Source organism: Chrysochloris asiatica, unplaced genomic scaffold (genome assembly GCF_000296735.1).
Source record: "Chrysochloris asiatica unplaced genomic scaffold, ChrAsi1.0 scaffold00007, whole genome shotgun sequence".
Lineage (NCBI taxonomy): Eukaryota > Metazoa > Chordata > Mammalia > Afrosoricida > Chrysochloridae > Chrysochloris > Chrysochloris asiatica.
Window position 1 is genome coordinate 7,210,846 of NW_006408525.1, and position 19,519 is coordinate 7,230,364.

A 19,519-nucleotide genomic window follows, 5' to 3' on the forward strand; every position below is an offset into this window, starting at 1 on the left:
TTTTTTCATTTCATTTTAAAGGTTACAGCTTGTTAAAGTATTTTTCAAGAAAAATAATTGATAATCAGAATATCTTTTATATTTGAACTGCTTGAGTTATAGGAAGCAACATAATTAATTTTTGCATGCTTTTTTTCCTTAACAGGGACCAAATTTATTTTGATGATTCATTTTACAGTCAGTATTTTTCTGCTTCAGGGCACTACATGGTGCTATAATCTAACCATTCTACCTGAATTGTAGGAAAAAAATAAACCCAGTGCTCAGTACTGAATTTAGAATTAAGGTTTGAATTTGATTAGGAACAAAAAGCACTCCCTTTTTCAAGAGCTGCTGAAATGAGGTTTTGGATCTCATTCATATTCTGTACTGTTTATCATATCATATCTACCTCTGGAAATCAGGAGTGCATTAGGACAAAAGGCTTACATCATCTGTCCTGATGGAGGGCCACTGTAATAAAGGCTGTTGTTTACATATTTAGTTCGAGGCAGCATTACTTTTCCAGAGGAGACTGATTTATGCACTTCATTCGCTGTGCGTAATAGATTTAAATCCATAATTTTTAAAAAATCAGACAACTCAATAAATAAGGCAAGAGACTTCTACAGATATTCCAAGAAACAGGATAACTAAATAGCCAATAAGAACATGAAAAGGTATTAAATCACCCTCCACAGTCAAGAGGAAAATGCAAATTAAAACCACAAGGTGATTCCATTACACTCCCCTCTTAAGTGGCGTCTGGTCTTGGTGTAAGGAGCTCTGGTAGTGTAGTGGTTATGAATCTGGCTGCGAACCTTAAGGTCAGCAGTTTGAAACTACCAGCTGTTCCGCAGGGGAAAGATGAGGCTTTCTGCTCCCATAAAGATTTACAGCCTCAGACATCCTGTACAGGGTCGTAATGGGTCGGAACCGACTCAACACTTAATAACAACAAGTCCTAGTGTGGCACTAGCTATAGGATAAGCACTAGTCTGTTAACCGCAAGGCTGGCAGTTCAAACCCACTAGCCAATCCTCAGAAACCCTATACAGGGTCACTGTGAGTTGGAACCAACTGACAGCACTTACCAACAATACTAACAGTCAACTCAGCGACCCTGTGGTTCAAACCGACCTTGAGTTCCTGTGCTTTAACCACAGCGCCACACCAGCGTATGTGGGATAAGTAGAGTTCTTATCCATTGCTGGTGGGAAGTGGAAATCGGCACAATTACTTTGGAGAACTATGGTGTTAGACTCTACGGAACCTTTACCTATGCCTACCCTATTATCCAACAATTTCATTACTAGGAATTAACCCAAAAGAGATGCATGTTAAAGTATTTTTAATACTAATGCTCATCAAAAGACATAAGTAAGAATAGTCTTAGTATTCTTTGTTCTTTTCAAAAACGTAAAATCGTAGCTCGCGTACAAATATAAATAAACATATATCATAGATTTTCATTAAACTCATAATAAGGCAAGTTGTTATAACCACTTCAAATGTGAATATAAAGAAGAGATATATAGGAATGCTAAAATGAGTTTTCTAGTTGTGTCTTTGTTGTTGTTAATTGTGGACAAGTTGATTCCTACTCATAATAACTCCAAGTATGCAAAATAGTATTGCTTTCCAAAGGGTTTTCAAGGCAGTGGTCTTTCAGAAGCAGATTGGCTGGGCTTAGTTTTGAAGCACTCTGGGTGGCTATGAACTACAACCTTTTAGTTATGTTAGAAATGAATTTCGATGTCGCATAAAAGACACTCTGTGAGACTAAAGTACCTTGGCAAAGCAAAATTTACTCCTGCAAGAGGGTGCATGTGCATAGCCGTACATACAGGAGCAGGCCAGCGAGCACACGGAGCGGCCAGTCCACTAGGGATTTTAAACCCTGATGCGAGTCTTAAGGCTGTGGCTCACCCCATTGGCTAGGGCTTTGACCACACAATCTTTTCCCTTACCTGGTTGGCTAGTTCAAATTTCTAAGGCACGCATTCCTATTTTAGGAAAGGAAAAAGAAAGATCGTAAAATCTTTACTCACTTCAGGAAATAGTCAAAGAAAAAGAAATTATAAAGTCTTTACTTCAGGAAAGAAAGAAAAAAAAGAAAGGTTACCCAAATACAGTAAACAGGATTATATATATATATATTACCCCCCCGCCCCAGGTTAGTAGTCCAATGTTTAACCATTTATTTTACCCAGGGTCTTGGTAAGTGTTCTGTTGGTACTCAGTTTGGGAACATGTTTGTCATAGGTTGGAATTCAATTTATTGTCTACTGGACTAAATTAATTTGCATTTCTATGGACTAGAATCAATTGCATTACTATCAGTTTTCTACAGTTTACTGAATTGTAAAATAACCCAGTCAAGGACAAAGGTGTAGATTCCTATAGAATCAGATAACCCCAAAGGGTCCACTTCACAATTGCTGGTAATCCATTGAAAGAACACATTAAAACCTTTTTCCAGTTTCAGAGTTTTCCACAATTTTCCTGATTTCTTTAGCGTTCCAAATGAGAAACATCCAGAAGTCCATCAGCAGTAGAATAAACTGTAGTGTTTTCTTTTAATGGGAATCTGTATAGTAACATGATGAAAAACTATAACCACAAGCTACCATGTTAATGAATTTTACAAGTATAATGATGAGCAGGGAGTCCTGGTGTGTGGATTAATGCTCTGGACTGCAAAATTGGTATGAACTGCAAGGTTGGTGGTTCCAGCTTACCAGCCGTTCCTCTGCAACCTTTTACAGGGTTCCTACAGGTTGGAACCCACTTGACAACATTTAACAAACAGCACCATTGATGAGCAAAGAGACAATTCAAAAGAGTACACATGTGATCCATTTCACAAATTTCACAAGTAACTTACGTAAAATATTAGAAGTCAGGATCCTGGTTATGATTGTTCTTGAGTTGGTGGTGGTGATGATGAGTTGGTTCTGACTCATAGTGACCCTACACAGGGTGTTGTTTCCGAGGCTGTAAATCTATGGGAGCAGAAAACCTCATCTTTCTCCCGTGGAACAGCTGGCAGTTTCAAACTGCTGACCTTGAGGTTAGCACCCCAATTCATAACCACTACCAGAGTTGGTGGTAGAGACTGAGAAGTGGAGTGGAAGGAACTTCTGAGTGTCTAGAATGTTCTGGTTTTTTTAAATGTCTGTGCTGGTAACGAAGTTTTATAAATTAAAAGTGCATTATATTGTTTGTATACTCATGATTTGTGTATTTTTTGTATTTGTGTATGCTATCTGCAAAGTAAAATTGCCCACTTTGTTCCCACTGCAAAAAATCCATTTTAGACAACAGCCAGCACTTAGACTAATGTCTACTAGGGAAGGTGGTGGTGTGGATACGTGTGTACGTATTCCAATTCTGTGGCTTGGTAAAGCATTGTTTTTATTGTCTTTGGTATGTAATTGGATTTTCTAATTTGTAGTCAGAATGTCTTTGAAGTCACCAGGATTTAAGAAACAGATTTGGGCTAGATGGACCTTCATTTGCTTTTAAATTTCTCTGAAAGTATTTCTAAAGCTCCCTCAGAACTTTCATAACCTCTAGTATGTGTGCATTGTTGTCTGTTATAATTTCCCTTTGCCCTAGATTGAGTTGTGAGATTCTAAATGTGTGCTCCCCCCCCCCCCCCCCTCTTTTTGTTGTTGGGTTTTTTTTTTTTTGGTTTTGGTATGTAATTTGCATATTTTCACCATGCGAAAGCTATTTTCTATGGTTGGAAAACTTTTTTTTCCTACAGTGTGAACAAATCACCCTTTGTTCTCCTTATTGTGCCTCCAAACTGGTACGTCCGGTTTATGCCCCAAACAACAAAAGTCTGTCATCAGAAATTAAAATGCCAGTAAGAACAAAGGCAGGGACCCAGGAGGAGCTCTTGGAGAGGTTTCCTCCTTGTTCACTTCTCTCTTCAAGTGACTGCAGTTGCCAGGAATTTGGGATGTTGCTTGGTACTCCTTCCTTGCAGTTCCACTGTTGTATTTATTATTATTGTTGGTTTAAAAGTGAATTTATAGCTTCTGGTAATTCTTCTCAGGATATATAAAATCCTGATCTCTGAGATTCTTTGCCGTTTTCAATAAGTTCTTTTTAAGAAACTTTAAAAAGTCACTTCTGAAAGCCTTTTAAAATTTTATTTTAACATAATCAATTTTGACACTCATTTCATTGAAGGCAAAATTACTAGTGAGCATCCTGTAGAGAGTGATTAGAAGCAATCCAGAGAAACACTAAGCAGTGTCTGTAGGGACATAGGCCGTTCTTTCTGTGTACTTTCTAAAATATGCATGTTCTCTCCTTGTATACTTTGTAAGCACTATTTCTATTCAGATAGAATATCCTTATGTAGAATTTGCACATACTCATACTTTTTGAAGAGTCCTTTCCTTTGGGAAACTTGACTTTTGTAACCACATAATTGTAACTCAGAATTATGCTTCTAATTTCAGTATGTTGTACAATTCTGACTTTAATATACTCATAAAAAACTGTTAAGTAGTGGCATAATGTGGCCCCACCCTACCCCTTTCTTCCCTTATCTTACAGTTAAGTAAGATTCTAGAGTCTTAACTTAAAGGTAATGGAGGTTGAATAATGGATGCTGGATGTATTGCATAGTTTTTTTTCTCCCCTGTTGCTCTCCATAAAGAGCCATTTAGAATATAAGCTTGGAATAAAACAAGAGAATTTAGGTTTGTTTTGAAAGCTATTAATCTGAAAAAGGTGTCCTGTTCAGACTTCAAAATGTTTTCAAAACCTCTTCACACAACAAACACATGTGTATTAAATACTGTGATAAGAAACCTTTATTGTATTGTGATTATGCCACTAGGGGTTTGTTTAATTTTTGCTTACCCAGAATAATTGAAGATAGCAGCTCAGATAAGTATGCATAGCCCCTCCCTTTTTATTCTTTATAATGTTCAGGTTTTATTTGATAGAACATGAAGCTAAATGCTCCACCTCTGACATATGGAAATAATAGTACAGAGTGGGAGGTTTTGAGTTAGAGTACTGTGATTTGTTGTAGGTATAAACCTTATAAGCAAAAAGTATATTTTATTACTCTGAATAGTTTCGCTGCAAGTTCTGCAGTATTGTAATTTATTTTTCATTTCCTTGTTAATAGAAATAGTATGTACATTGGAGAAGACTTATCATTTAATCCATTGCCCAGCAAACAGTTTATTTTCAATAAGTGAATGATGTGGTAGTTTTTAAAAAAAATTCTTCTAGCTATTGTTGAAATTTCATGAGTCAGGTAGGAAGAGATAGCCATTAATGCATCTATAATGGAATTAGATTACATTACTGATATACATTTTGTAGTATGTATACTTAAAATGAGAGATTGCAATTTTTGTATTTCAGAGAATGTATGATAACCTTCATTGGATGGGAGGTTAAACAAAATAACCTTTTAAGGCTTTTCTAAATGTTAAATTCGATTTTATAATTATAAATGTAGCCTTAAGAGCTATAGTATATAATGGCCCTGGTTTATACTCAGAAAATTAATTAATTAAACTTCGCAAAGGAATTACAATGTGATGTACTGAGTTGGTATCGTTCATGTGTTTAATTGATGTTCAGTTGTGCTGTTGTTTTATAGTTGGTCCTAAGAGTCTAGTATTCCTCACATCTTCTGCATCCCAAGTGCTGTAGAGGGCTTGGCTGTTATTGCTAGTATGTTGTTGTTGTTGTTGTTAAGTGCCATCGAGTCAGTTCCAACCCACAGTGACCCTGTATAGTGTTTCCAAGGAGCAGCTAGTGAGCTTGAACTGCTGATCTTGTGGTTCAAACCAACTTTGCAGTCTAGCGTATTAACCCACAGCACCACACCAGGACTCCATTGCCAGTACAGAAGTTGTAATAATTTTCATAAGGAAATTGATTAGGATGACTGCTTAAATGCTATCATAATTTGACATTTATCAGAAACAAATATTTATAATTTATGTAACTCATAAATACAGATAGAAGACAAGTTGTTGTTGTTAAGTACTGTTGAGTTGGTTCTAACCCATAGAGACCTATGTAGGGTTTCCGAGGAGTATCTGGTGAGCTTGAACCTTTGACTTGGCAGTCCATTAACCCATAACACCACACCAGGACTCCAGAAGAGAAGTTTAAGACCTAAAAAGTAGTTAATCAAAGGGGTAGAAAACAAGTAATTCTCAAGTCTATACCTACTCATGGCAACTCTGTATGGATCAGAGTAAAACTGTGCTCTGTAAGGTTTTCAGTGGCCGTTTTTTCGGAATTAGATAGCCTGAGGCAGTTTTGGGTGGACCGGAACCTCCAACTTTTCAGTTACAGCCCAGTGCGCTGACAGTTTGCATCACACAGAGACGCCTAATTTCAAGGATTAATGTTGTTGTTAGGTTCCATTGAGTCAGTACTGATTCATAACAGCCCGGAATAGGTATTCTGAGGGTAGCTCTCCAAATTTATAGCGTAACAATAAAGATTGGAGTCCTTATGTGGAATTGTGGCTTAATATGCTGGACTGCAAAGTTGATTTGAACCACAAGGACGGTTCAAGCTGCTCCTTGAAAACCCTATCAGGGTCACTGTGGGTTGGAAGTGACTGGATGGCATTTAACAACATTAGAAGAGTCCTGGTGTGGCTCAAGGTCGGTGGTTCAAGTTCACCAGCCACTCCTCAGAAATCCTGTACAGGGTCTCTACGAGCTGGAACTAACTTGACAGCACTTGACAACAATATTAGAAAATTAATTTTATTTTATGATATAAACTAACAAAACCATCAGCATGCTTCTTCTATTAGATTTGTATCATTTGGTATCTGTTGAATAGGAGCCCTGGTGACAGTGTGTAAGCACTGAACTACTAATCTATAAATTGGTGCTTTCAACACACCAGCTGCTCCTTGGGAGAAAGATGGGCAGTCTACTTGCATAATGATTACAGACTTCATAAAACCCTATGGGGCAGTTCTGTTGTGTCCTATAAGGTTGCTGAGTTAGAATCCACTTGATGGTGATGGATGGTTTTTGTTTTTTTTTTTTAAATGTTCGTTTTAAGTTTTTGTCTATTTGGAACTGATTTTTTAATGTTTTCAGTTTCCCCTATATGCTATTATGTATGCCTTTAAATATTAGACAGTTATGAAACTAAGTTGAGGATAGTAACATTTATAGTAAATATGGAAAATCTTAACAACTTCTAATTTAATCTGTTTAGCAAAGTGTTCTCTTGAGCTACTATTTTGGAAAGGCACTTGTTTTCACATTTGACACATATATTAGCATACCCCTCCTACCCTTTGCATTAATAGAATATTGTATTCATTATGCCAGAGAAGTAAATGAACAGGCATAAAGATACAATACAATACAGTACAGTACAATACAATACAATACACTACACTACCATACCATACCATACCATACCATACAATACAATACAATATTGCTCTTGTTGTTAAGTGCTATGGAGTCAGTTCAGACTCATAGCAACACTGAATAGAGTTTCCAGGCAGCAGCCAGTGGGTTTGAACTGCAGACCTTGTGGTTTGCAGTTCAGTGCTTATCCTGTGGCGCCATACCAGGACCCCACACACAGTATAATGAAAGCGATAAAAATGATGACATTTAAAGATGTGATGTTCCTGGATTTACCTTTTTTCTTCATAAGAGTATTAAAAGTATCCCTGGTCTTTTAGCACCTTTAATCTCAATTTAGAAATAAGGAACTTAATGAATATGAATAAGGAATTTATAGAACTTAAATGACTTACTCAAGGTTGTTGTTGTTAAGTACCATTGAAACCTAGATCATTCACTTTGTTCTTTTGTGTTATTTGCAATGTAAATTTTTGTTATTTCTCTTATTACGATCTATTTGCTAAAGTTGCTTAAATATTTAAGGTCAGCTTTTTAGAATACTACTAATCTTTACCTCTTACCTGGAAAACTGAATATTAAAGTAAAAAAAAAAAAAAAATCATGGTTGCTGAGGTCTGAAATAGAAGGCAGTCATGAAGGGACTGAATAGACTTTAAGAAGGTAGTGTATTTTCTATTCATATTGATGGGTACTCTTAAAAAAGAATAGTTACAGTGATATTAGGGATTTGCATATGTATAAAGTGTTGGCAAACCATAAATCTAGATATATAAGGGGACTTCAAAAAGTTTATGGAAAAATTCCATTATCTAATTCAAATTTCCCACACACTTTCTGAACCCCCCTCATATACTACGTTTAAGACAAAAACTAGGATGAGATTTAGAAGACTTATTTTCTCATACTGATGTTAGGGCCTGAGTGTTCATTTACTGACTTTTTTGTCTTCTCTTATGCAGATCAGTGGGGAAGCACAGGAACTCTTTTCCGTTCGACATGGCCCCATTCGCGCTGCTAGAATCTTGCCTGCTCCACAGTTTGGTAAGTGGAGCCCTTAAGGAAAAGCAGTTCATTCAAAAAGAGTTTCTCTTTTGTTGGTCTTGGACTATAGACACCAAGAATGATAACTGAAGTCTGTTTTCATCCAAGTGTCTATTCCCTTACTCCTCCTCCCCGCAAGATAAACTTTTCGTTCTGTCACTTGAGATGGAAATAGGTAATCTTAACCAATTCAACATGGCCATTCACTTTCTGCTGTGGTTTTGATCTCTCTTTAGCCTCTTTCTTGAAGCCCTCTTCTCTCCTGGCTTTCACAGCATCTTTTTCCCACATCTTTCCCTTGCTGACTGGCCTTTTGTTATGCTTTTGTTTAGCTCTCTTCTGTGGGTATTCCCCAAGTCTCTGTTGTTCTGCCTTTGCCCTTCTTCTCCCCTTGTACTGCCTGTCTTGGAGAGCTTAGTTTTCACTGTTATCTCTGTTTTAGAGGACTTTGCTGTCTCCATCTCTACCTATGTCAGAGCTTGTGACCTTGTAACTCCGTTTTAATAGCTAGTACTTCCTTGTGTTATTATATTTAAAGTGTTTTGTATTTTTATTTAATTTAAAAAATTTAAATATATGCTTAAAATAACCTGCATTTGGGTGGCTAAGTAATTCCTGGCTAATGGGTGGGTACTTAACAACAACAACAAGAATTTAATACCTTGAACTTTTTGACAGTTTGCATTTTCTCATTAATTTCCCTGTATTTACTCAGTTACATTTTTGCATGTAATCATGAAAAATATCGTATTAATCTTGTTTGGACACTTTAAAATCTTTTGTTTAAAGAGTGTATAAAGTATTTTATTCTGTTTCTAAGGTTTATCCTTTTTTTGTAAGACTTTCTTAAAAAGCAATTAATTCTTTTCTAAATTGGTGTGGATGCTGTTTGCTAAAATTTGTTACTACTATGATGTCTGTTCTTAAGTAATTTTAAGGATTAATTTAGTGATTAAACAGCTCAAATGAAATGGAAAGGGTATAAGTGATAATATCCTCCAACAATGTGGAGAATTTTCCTTTTGCTGTTGAACTCTGTGAAATATATGCATTTTACCACATGCTTTCTATTTTCTTCTGTTTTCTGTTGGATGAGTATTTTGACAAAGGAATTGTAGACCATTCTTTTCCAGAAGATTGTTGGGATGCCCAGCTTTTCCTCTGGATGATTTCCTTTATGGAAGCAAGAAGAACTTTACTACAAAGGACTCTGTGTCTTTTGTTTGTAACTCAGAGGTAGATTACTGTGCCTTTTTATTTATAAAACTATTTCAATTGTTAATTAATGTTCAGTAATTTTTAACTTTTAATTTGGGCAGGTATACATCAAAGAATAAAGAGATATTGCTAATACAGTTTTATTTCTAAGTTAGCCATGGTTTACTTTGTCTATTTGAAAAAATATATATTTATTTCTTCACTACAATGGACTTTCAAAATAAATTTAAAATATGATTTTATTTAGGTAAATGTTCTGATGATTTGAAAAAATCAACTTGTATCTTCTCTTGCATTTGACTACTTTTTTTTTTTTTTACACTTATTTGTGTAAAAATTATACATTCAGCTAATCAAATCATATGCAATTTACACTAGAAAATAATAGTACTGGGGAACTTTCCTTATACCCATTTTGCTGCATGGCATTCTCTCATTTTGGTGGGAAAAATCCTCTAGAAATTTCCAAAGAGTATATGTGGCGACCTTGCTTGTCTGAGGAGATCTTTAATCTTCTTTGAATCTATTAATAATTAGATGTGGTGTCAAATATTAGTTTGTAAATAATGTTTCAATTTTGATGGCATTCGTCTAGTATTTCCAGTGTTACAGTGGAGGAATCGGAAGGCATTTTGATACCTTTTTCTTGGCTATCATGCTCTGTGAGTTGGTAGACTCTTTGCTTTCTTCCTGTGTTCAGAAATGTTGCAGTGCTTCCTCTTGGTTTATCCATTATCCTGGGGCCCTTCAGTGTGGAAATGCTAATCCTGTACATTTGAGAGTTTTTCTCTTCTATTTTGTTGATGACTTAGCCTAATGAGGTTTCTTTGATCCTTCTTTCTGATATTTATGTTATTTAGATTTGAAACTTCCATCCAGATGAAACTTTTTTAAATAATTTTTTTCCCTGTTCTTTTTTGGGAGATTGTCTCAATGTGATTTGCTAACTCGTCTACTGAATGGTTCATATCTGCTATCTTATTTTTCTTTCTGTAGCCACCTACATACCTACCCTCTTTTCTGACATAATTTACATATAAATTTTAGCACACAGAATTCAGTGCTCTACCAAAAGAACTATGTATCAGGACCAAATGAGACTTATTTTAGGAATGCAAGGTTGGTTAACATTTGAAAACTGTTCTGTGATTTCCCATATTGACAGAAGGAAAGTTAAAATCCATAACTACCTTAGTAGATGTGGGGAAAAATTTTTTGACAAAATTCAGTAGCTATATATGATAAAAACTTAAAGCAAAGTAGGAATAGAAAGAACATTCCTTAATTTGATACAGGTTATCTATAAAACAGGACTCCTGGTGTGTTGCTGTAGGATCAGCACTGGACTGCGAACCACCAGGTCAGCAGTTCAAACCAATCAGCTGCTCTCTGGTAACCATATATAGGGTTGCTATGAGTCAGACCCGACTCAGTGCCACTAACAACAACAAAATCTATGAAACAAAACATGCAAGTAGCCCCATACTCCGAGGGGATTGGTTGAGGATGGGTTCTTACACCACTCTGTTTGCCATGTATTGGAGGTTCCAGCCAAGAAAACCAAGGTAGAAGGATTGGAAAGAAAAAAGTAAAGCTGTCTTAATTCAGAGATTATTTGATTGTATTTGTGACATGTTTAAAGGAAGCCACAAATTGTTTGAATTAATAAGTTTAGCAGCATATTAGGTTAAGATATTGTTCCGCAACTTTTTAAATCTAATGTAAGATGAATTAATAAGTAAGTTTAGGTCCCCTGGGTCTTTTGTGATCTGCTCCCTTCCTTGGATACTCTTCTAGCATTTTTACCTGCTAGGCTTTTTCTATTTCTCTGCTTCAGCACAACTCCTTTGTAATAATTATACTGAATTTTTTTCATTTTCTCAGATGATCCGTCCTCTTGCTTCTAAGCCTTTATATTTATTACATTCTTTTCTAGGCTATTTTTGTCTTTCTAAGTCTACCTGCTTATTATCAATTGTCAGTAATATGTGTGCCAATGGGATTTATTGCTTTTTATTTTAATTGTTCATTTGACTCTTACTTGTCAATTTTAGGATTTTTTTTCCCCATGTCTTTAGTGCCTCATAGAATGCTTGATAAAAGTTGTTAGTAAATATTTGTTGAATGTTGTTGCATGGTATAATCTTCTGTAAATTATAATCTGGAAGAAACAGCTTCCTTTCTATGTTGCTGTGAACCTAGTTATGGGAGAGAATGATATACTATAATATGGAAGGATTTTTATCCCACAAAGTGTCAGTTTATTCAAGTCAACATGCATATGGTATCATACTTTGTTACTTTCTTGATGAATCTAGAGTAGACCTGCTGTAGAATTTTCCAACACAATATTCTATAAAGCTATTGACCAATCAATTGGTAATCTTACATTAGATTAAAAAGTTGCAGGGCAGTATCTTAATGCCTCATTTGTGCAATAAACTATATCAGCATATATATTTTGATATAGAAATTAAAATTTTGTAGAGTTAAAGACTGTACTAATGGCTGTCTCTGAAGAGTGGGATCACAGGAAGCAGTGCAGAGAGATATAGAAAGTGAGAAGACCCATAATTCTGTCTTACCAGAGACAAACCCAAACAACTTCTTTTCTTGATTCCCCAGGCATTGAGTGTGTACAGTGTGGCTTGCATTTTCAGTTTAGAAATCCACTGCCATTGAGTCGATTCTGACTCATAGCAACCTATATAGTATTTGTGGAAGCAGACAAACGCATCTTTCCCCTGAGGAGCCGCTGATGAGTTTTGAACTTCTGATTTTGTGGTTAACAACCCAATGCTTATCCCACAGTGCCATCTGGGCTCCTTATTAACCACAGTGTATACATATCTGTATGTTTTACCTTTTAAATATTTACCTGTGCATAAAAACTTTTTGTATTCTGTCCTAGGTCTATTTCAAGTTCTTGTATTACATGCATTGTCTCCTTTTAATCTTCTAATGGAGGAAATGCCTCATAATTCATAATTTTTTGATCTTTCATTACTAAGGAGTTGGAAAATCTCCATGTTGCTTGCCATTTGTATTTGTTTGTATTACTATGTTTGTTTGCATTCATATAGCTAAGCAAATCAAGTATCTCTTCTTAGAGCATGATGAAAACCACATCTAAGTGGTCACTGTTAGTGATATTGTTGGAGTCCTGGTGTGGCATTGTAGATAAACACTGCACAGCAGGTCGGTTTCAGCCATGAGGACAGCAATTCAGGCTCACCAGCGGCTCCTTGGAAACCCTATCCAGGATATCTATGAGTTGGAACTGACTTGACCACACTTAACAACAACAACATATGTCCTATATATTTATAAAACTTCATATATTTGTCTTTTGATTTTGTGGTGTTTGTTCTTTGTAGAATTTTAGATTATTATCTGGTGAAACCTGCAAGTTTTTATATGATTTTTGTCTTTAGTTTCATGTTAATAAAAGCTTTTTATATTTTGCTACGGATAATTTTAACCAAGAAACCCTGGTGGCATTCATGACTTTCCTTTAAAGTTTATTATTATCTGTCTTCTTTTTCTATTACAATGTCTTATTCATGGGATACAAATAGTTCTAGCCCTTCCAACCTCTCATTTTTATGATTTTTTTTTTTTGAGGGAAATTTCTCCTTTTTTAAAAAAAAATTATCATGTTAGCTCTTTAGAAGCAGGTCATATATTAGTAATCATTGAATACTATGCATTGTTTTACTTAACAGCTGAAATTTGGGAAATACGATATAGTCATTATTTTATCAAGAGAAACTGGAACTCTGCCACTATATTTAGTGTTATTTATTATTTATCAGTGACCGAAGGATAATAACAGCGCTCGCAGCTGTTAAATAGGATCGCTCTGTGCTTGGGCTTTGTCCTTAGCACTTTTGGAGAAAGACTTTTAAATATATTGTATGTGGATGAAATTTCTTAAAAAGAAAGAAATCAACCGTTAGGAACCTGATATATGAACATACAAACGTTTATGCATGTTTTGGAAAAATTTGTTTATAGGCCAACACCATTGTTCTGAGAAAGGGAAAGTATTTTGGAGATAGTTTGTTAAAATAACTATGGGCCACATTTCTAATACTAATAGCAAAACTTGGAGTAGTCAGCTGAATTTTTGTAGATTATTTTTAATATTGATGTTTAAGAAGTATTGTAATTTTTAGTTCTGCTAGGCCAGGAATCCACACTCTTGCATCTCAAAATTTCAAAAGGCTGAAAAGCCCCCATAAAGTCTACTTTTGATTCCCTTTTTGGTGTGAAAAATGCTAAGCATCTTTGTAATTTGTAATTTTGTAAACAGCCCACCCATGCAGCCAAGAATCCTAGTCAGGAGTGTTTTCTTTTTTATGACATGGTGGCTAAAGTGACTCCGCTAGACACAAACAAGAGCAGAACAGCTTTAAAGCTGTTAGTCAAGTTTGAACTGTTTTCTTCATTTGCTTATTTGTTTGGTAAATTTTCAAATAAAGTGCACTTTTTTTACAGTTGGATTTTCAGTAAAATGACCTGTTTTGTTCTTTGCAGACAACTTAGATGTGGTTTTTATCATGTTCTAAGAAAAGGTGTTAGATTTGCTCAGCTATATGAAATCAAAATTTTGATTAACTTCTCCAGAAGGGTTTGTTGTAAAAATTTAACGACTATGTTTACATAAGTAAATCCTTTAGGAAAAAAGCCCAAACTCAGTCTGTTCAACCAAAACACAAGCAATCTTCCAAAATAGGCCAACTGACATTTGCTTACAGCCATCAGCAGTATGTTGCAAAGCAGAGGAAACGGGCTTACTGACATTTTAACTGGCTAAACTATGAGATTTAGGGCTTCCCTAATGTTTTCTGCTCTAATTACTTTTCCGTATGCCTTTTATATTTTATTTGCAACACCTAGTCATTATGATTGAGACCTTTACTTTTTGAGACCATTTTGCTTCCTTACAATATTTTGCCAAGCCATTGATTTTGGTAAATTATAACTTGAAAGCATATGTTCTTTTTTCTTTAAATGTCTTTATTGCTTTTGGCCAGAGAAAGAAACAGTGCTTCCAGGGGAGAATGTCTGCTTTAGAGGTGCTGCTCTTTTAGATTTTGGAATGTTGTATTTGAGCATTTGGTTTAACTGTATTCTCAATGCTATTTGTACCTCATAATTAGCGTCTTTCCTTTGAGGCTGTTAAACAACAAAAACAAAGAAATCCAACAAACAAACCTATAGCCACTCATAGCGATCTTACAGGATAGAGTAGAACTGTTCCTAAGGGTTTCTGAGACTGCAGATCTCTACTGAAGCAGGCAGCCGCAGAGCGGCTGGTGGGTTTGAACCACCAACCCTGTGGCTAGCAGTCCAACACTTAATCTCAATGAGAGAAAAATCTACTGAAGAGAAAAAGAGAAGTAAATTTATCAGCTAAGCGATACTATTTTCTGATGCATTTTAGGTGTTTACATACATTATCACTACCTCTCTTCTGGAAAATCAGTGCAATTACTCTGTTTTGCTGGTAAGGACATTTGAAGCTCAAAGAGCCCATGTGACTGGCATGAAGTGACATTGTTGATAAGTGATAGCCTTACCTCGCCTCCTACATGGTTTTCTATTACTATAGGGAAATACTTTCACCAACTACAGGTTTTCAAATTTCTAGGCTTTCTTTCTGACTGCAAAAAATCACACACTTGTGTTTCATGAGATGTATGAAAAGTATCCGTGTTTCTGGTTTTTCCATTTTGAAGGTCTAAATTACCTTCAGTTATTTTAGCATTGCTTCATTATACAAATCTGTGCCATTGTTGTTTCGTTTAAGGGTAAAAAGCAAAGAACTAGTCATTATGGGGACCAAATACAAGAAAGCCTGTGGCCTAGCTTTGCCCATTTTAAATTTGAAGCTGTGAGGATGAAGTATGTCACCAAGACAGCCCATTCAGATAGCATTCACCTTAAATTAAGTCAAGTCTATAAAAGAAATGTTGGTTCCTTTTTTATGAGGCTTGGTATAAACTATTAAAACTACATCAAAAGGGTTATTGACTGATATCTGAAATCAGATAAAAGCAAAGGTACAATACGAAGCAACTACATTGCATGTGAGCTTAATGATTTTGACCCAAATGAACGGACTTGTAATGGAGGTACTGATTACTATCCGTGCAGCGTCACTGCTTGGTCCTGTAGACACTGAAGAATGTGGGTGTCTTAGTGAGCAGACCAGTTGTGGTCTTTAAAATCTGTGCTTGTTTATAGTAACTAATTTCTAGATGTGAAAGGCAAAACCCATTATAGGTAGTCAGTCTCCAACTTACAATATATTTGAGTTACTATGGTCCACACTAAAGACTGTCGGGTTTTTTTTTTTTTTTTTTTTATACATATTAATAATATATATGTGGCACTGTAGAATAAGAACTAGACTTACTGACCACAGAATTGGTAGTTCAAACCCACCAACTGCTTCTCAGAAACCAGATATGGGGTCGCTATGAATCAGAACCAACTCGAGGGCTCTTCACAACAATGACAGATAGTCACAGTTTTAGGCACTGGAGAATTATAGGAGAAAAGAGAGCCCGACAATGGCCCTAAAGGAGCTCTGCTAGCATAGTGGATGATGAGCTGGGCTGCTAACTGCAAGGTCAGCAGTTTGAATTTGCCAGTTTCTCCACTGGAGAAAGATATAAAGATTTACAGCCTTGGAAGCCTTATAGGGTTGACCCACAGGACCACCACCACTACGAAAATGGCTACAAGAAGCCTTAACAGTATAGTGCTAAGTGCTCAGCTATTAACCCCAGGTCAATGGGTGGAACTCACCTGCCACTTAGAAAGATGTGGCAGTCTCCTTCTGTAAAGACTAGCCTTGGAAATCTTAAGGGGTAGTTCTCCTGTGTCCTATAAGAATCAACTTGACAGTAATGGGTTTTGGTGTGGTGCTGTAGGATAAACACTGGATTACTAACTGCAAGGTCAGGGGTTCAGACCCACCAACTACTTTTCAGAACCCTGAGAAGGGTTGCTATAAGTCAAAACCAACCCATTGGCAATTAACAATGACAAAAACTCACTTAAAAAGGCATGTAATTCCAATTGTTGGCTGAGATGTGAAAGAATTATAACCTTTGAACATGGATTGTGGGAGTATAAAATAGTATAGCCATTTTGGAAAACGGGTGGTTGTTGTTGTTAGGTGCCATTGAGTTGGTACAGACTCATAGTGACCTTATGTACAGCAGAATGAAACACTGCCCGATCCTGGGCCAACCTCACTACTGTTGCCATGCTGAGTCCATCACTGCTGCCACTTGTCCAATCCATCTCATTGGGGATCTTCCTCTTTTTCTCTAACCCTCCACCTTACCAAACATGATATCCTTCTCCAGCGACTGGTCCCTCCTGACAAAGTATGAGAGATGAAGTTTGGCCATCTTGGCCTCCAAGGAGCACTCTGGCTGCACTTTTTCCAAAACGGATGTATTGGTTCTTTTGGCTGCCCATGGCACTTTCAATAATCTCCAACACTATAACTCAAAGGCATCAATTCTACGGTCTTCCTTATTCACTGTCCAGCTTAGCATGCATATGAGGTTATTGAAAATACCATGGTTAGGGTCAGGCGCACCTAGTCCTCAAGCTATCATCTTTGCTCTTCAACACTTTAAAAAGGTCTTGCGCAGCAGATTTGCCTAATGCAATATGTCGTTTTATTTCTTGACTGCTGCTTCCATGAGTGTTGATAGTTGATCCAAAAAGAATGAAGTCCTTGTCAACTTCAATCTTTTCTCTGTTGATAAAAATGCTTTTTGTTGGTCCAGTGGTGAGCATTTTTGTTTTCTTTACATTGAGATGTAATCCATACCAAAGGCTATGCTTTTTGATCTTCATCAGTAAATGCTTTAAGTTCTCTTCACTTTCAGCAAGCAAGGTTGTATCATCAGCATATCGCAGGTTGTTAATGAGTCTTCCTCCAATCCTGATGCCACGTTTTTCTTCGTATAACCCAGCTTCTCAGATTATTTGCTCAGCATACAGGTTGAATAAGTAAGGTGAAAGAATACAACCTTGTCACACATCTTTCTAAATTTTAAACCATTCAATGTTCCCATGTTCTGTTCGAACAACTGCTTCTTGGTCCAGGTACAGATTCCTCATGAGCACAATTAAGTGTTCTGGAATACTCATACTTCACAATGTTGTCCATAGCTTGTCATGATCTACACAATCAAAAGCCTTTGCGTAGTCAATAAAGCACAGGTAAACATCTTTCTGATAGTCTCTGTTTTCAGCCAAAACCCAGTGGACATCAGCAGTGATATCCCTTGTTCCATGGCCTCTTCTGAATCCAGCTTGAACCTCTGGAAGTTCTCTGTCAATGTATGCTTGCAGCCATTTCTGTATTACCTTTAGTAAAACTTTACTTGCATGGGATATCAAAGATATCGTCTGATGATTTCTGCATTCCATTGGGTCACCTGTCTCTGGAATGGGCACAAATACAAATCTCTTCCAATCTGTTGGCCAGATAGTTGTCTTCCAAATTTCTTGGCAGAGATGAGTAAGTGCCTCCTATGCCACCTCACTTTCTTGTAAGATTTCAATTTTTATTCCATCAGTTTCTGGTGCCTTGTTCTTTGCCAATTCCTTCAATGTACCTTGGACTTCCTCCTGTAGTATCATTGGCTCTTGATTATATGCTACCTCTTGAAATGGTTGAACATCAACCATTTCCTTTTGTTACAGTGACTCTGTGTAGTCTTCCCATCTTCTCCTGATGCTTTCTGCATCATTCAATAATTTGCCCCGTGAATCCTTCAATAAGGAAACTAGAGGCTTGAATTTTTTCTTCAGTTCCCCCAGCTTGAGAAATGGTGAACATGTTCTTTCTTTTTGGTTTTCTGATTCTAGATTTTTGCACATTTTGTTGTAATATTTGGCTTTATCTTCTCAAGCTGATCTTTGAAATTTTCTGTTCAGCTCTTAGACGTCTTCATTTTTTCCATTTGCTTTAGCATCTCTACACTGGAGAGCAAATTTCAATGTCTCTTCTGATGTCCATTTGACCTTTTCCATCTTTCTTGTCTTTTTTAATGACTTTTTGCTTTATTCATGTATGATGTTCTTGGTGTCATCCCACAACTCGTCTGGTCTTCGATCTTTAGTGTTTAATGTATCAAATCTGTTCTTCAGATGATCTCTAAATTCAGGGGAGATATATTCAAGGTCATATTTTGGCTCTCGTGGACTTGTTTTTGTTTTCTTCAGCGTCAGTTTGAATTTCTATATGAACAGTTGATGATATGTTCCAAAGTCTGCCCCTGGCAATGTTTTGACTGATGATATGGAGCTTTTCCATCGTCTCTTTCTGCAGATATAGTCATTTTGATTTCTGTGCATTCCATCTGGTGAGGTCCATGTATATAGTCTCTCTTATGCTGTCTAAAGAAGGTACTTGAAATGAACAAATCATTGATATTGCAGAATTCTCTCATGCTATCTCCAGCATCATTTCTGTCACCAAAGCTGTATTTTCCAACCACTGATCCTTCCTCTTTGCTCCCAACCTTTGTATTCCAATCACCAGTAATTATCAATACATCTTGATTGCATGTTTGATCAATTTCAGATTGAAGAAGTTGGGAAAATTCTTCTATTTCATCCTCACTGGCTTTAGTGGTTGATGTGTAAATTTGAATAATAGTGGTATTAACTCGGTTTCCCTGTAGGCACATGGATATTATCCTATCACAGACAGCGTTGTACCTCATTACTGATCTGGATATGCTCTTTTTGACAATGAATGCAATACCATTCCTCTTCAGTTTATCATTTCCGGCATAGTAAATCAATCATGTGGTCATCAGATTCAAAATGGCCAATAC

The 19,519-nt window shown here is 36.3% G+C and overlaps 1 protein-coding gene across 2 annotated transcripts in view; it reads left to right on the plus strand.

Moving 5' to 3' along the window:
* The window catches only part of BCAS3 (breast carcinoma amplified sequence 3), a 701,971-nt gene that overhangs the window by 54,982 nt on the left and 627,470 nt on the right, over positions 1-19,519 (plus strand). For both annotated transcript variants that reach the window (XM_006832356.1, XM_006832357.1), the window contains exon 6: positions 8,339-8,420. In XM_006832356.1, the coding sequence (XP_006832419.1) occupies positions 8,339-8,420 (82 nt within the window). The remainder of the gene's footprint in view (positions 1-8,338; positions 8,421-19,519) is intronic.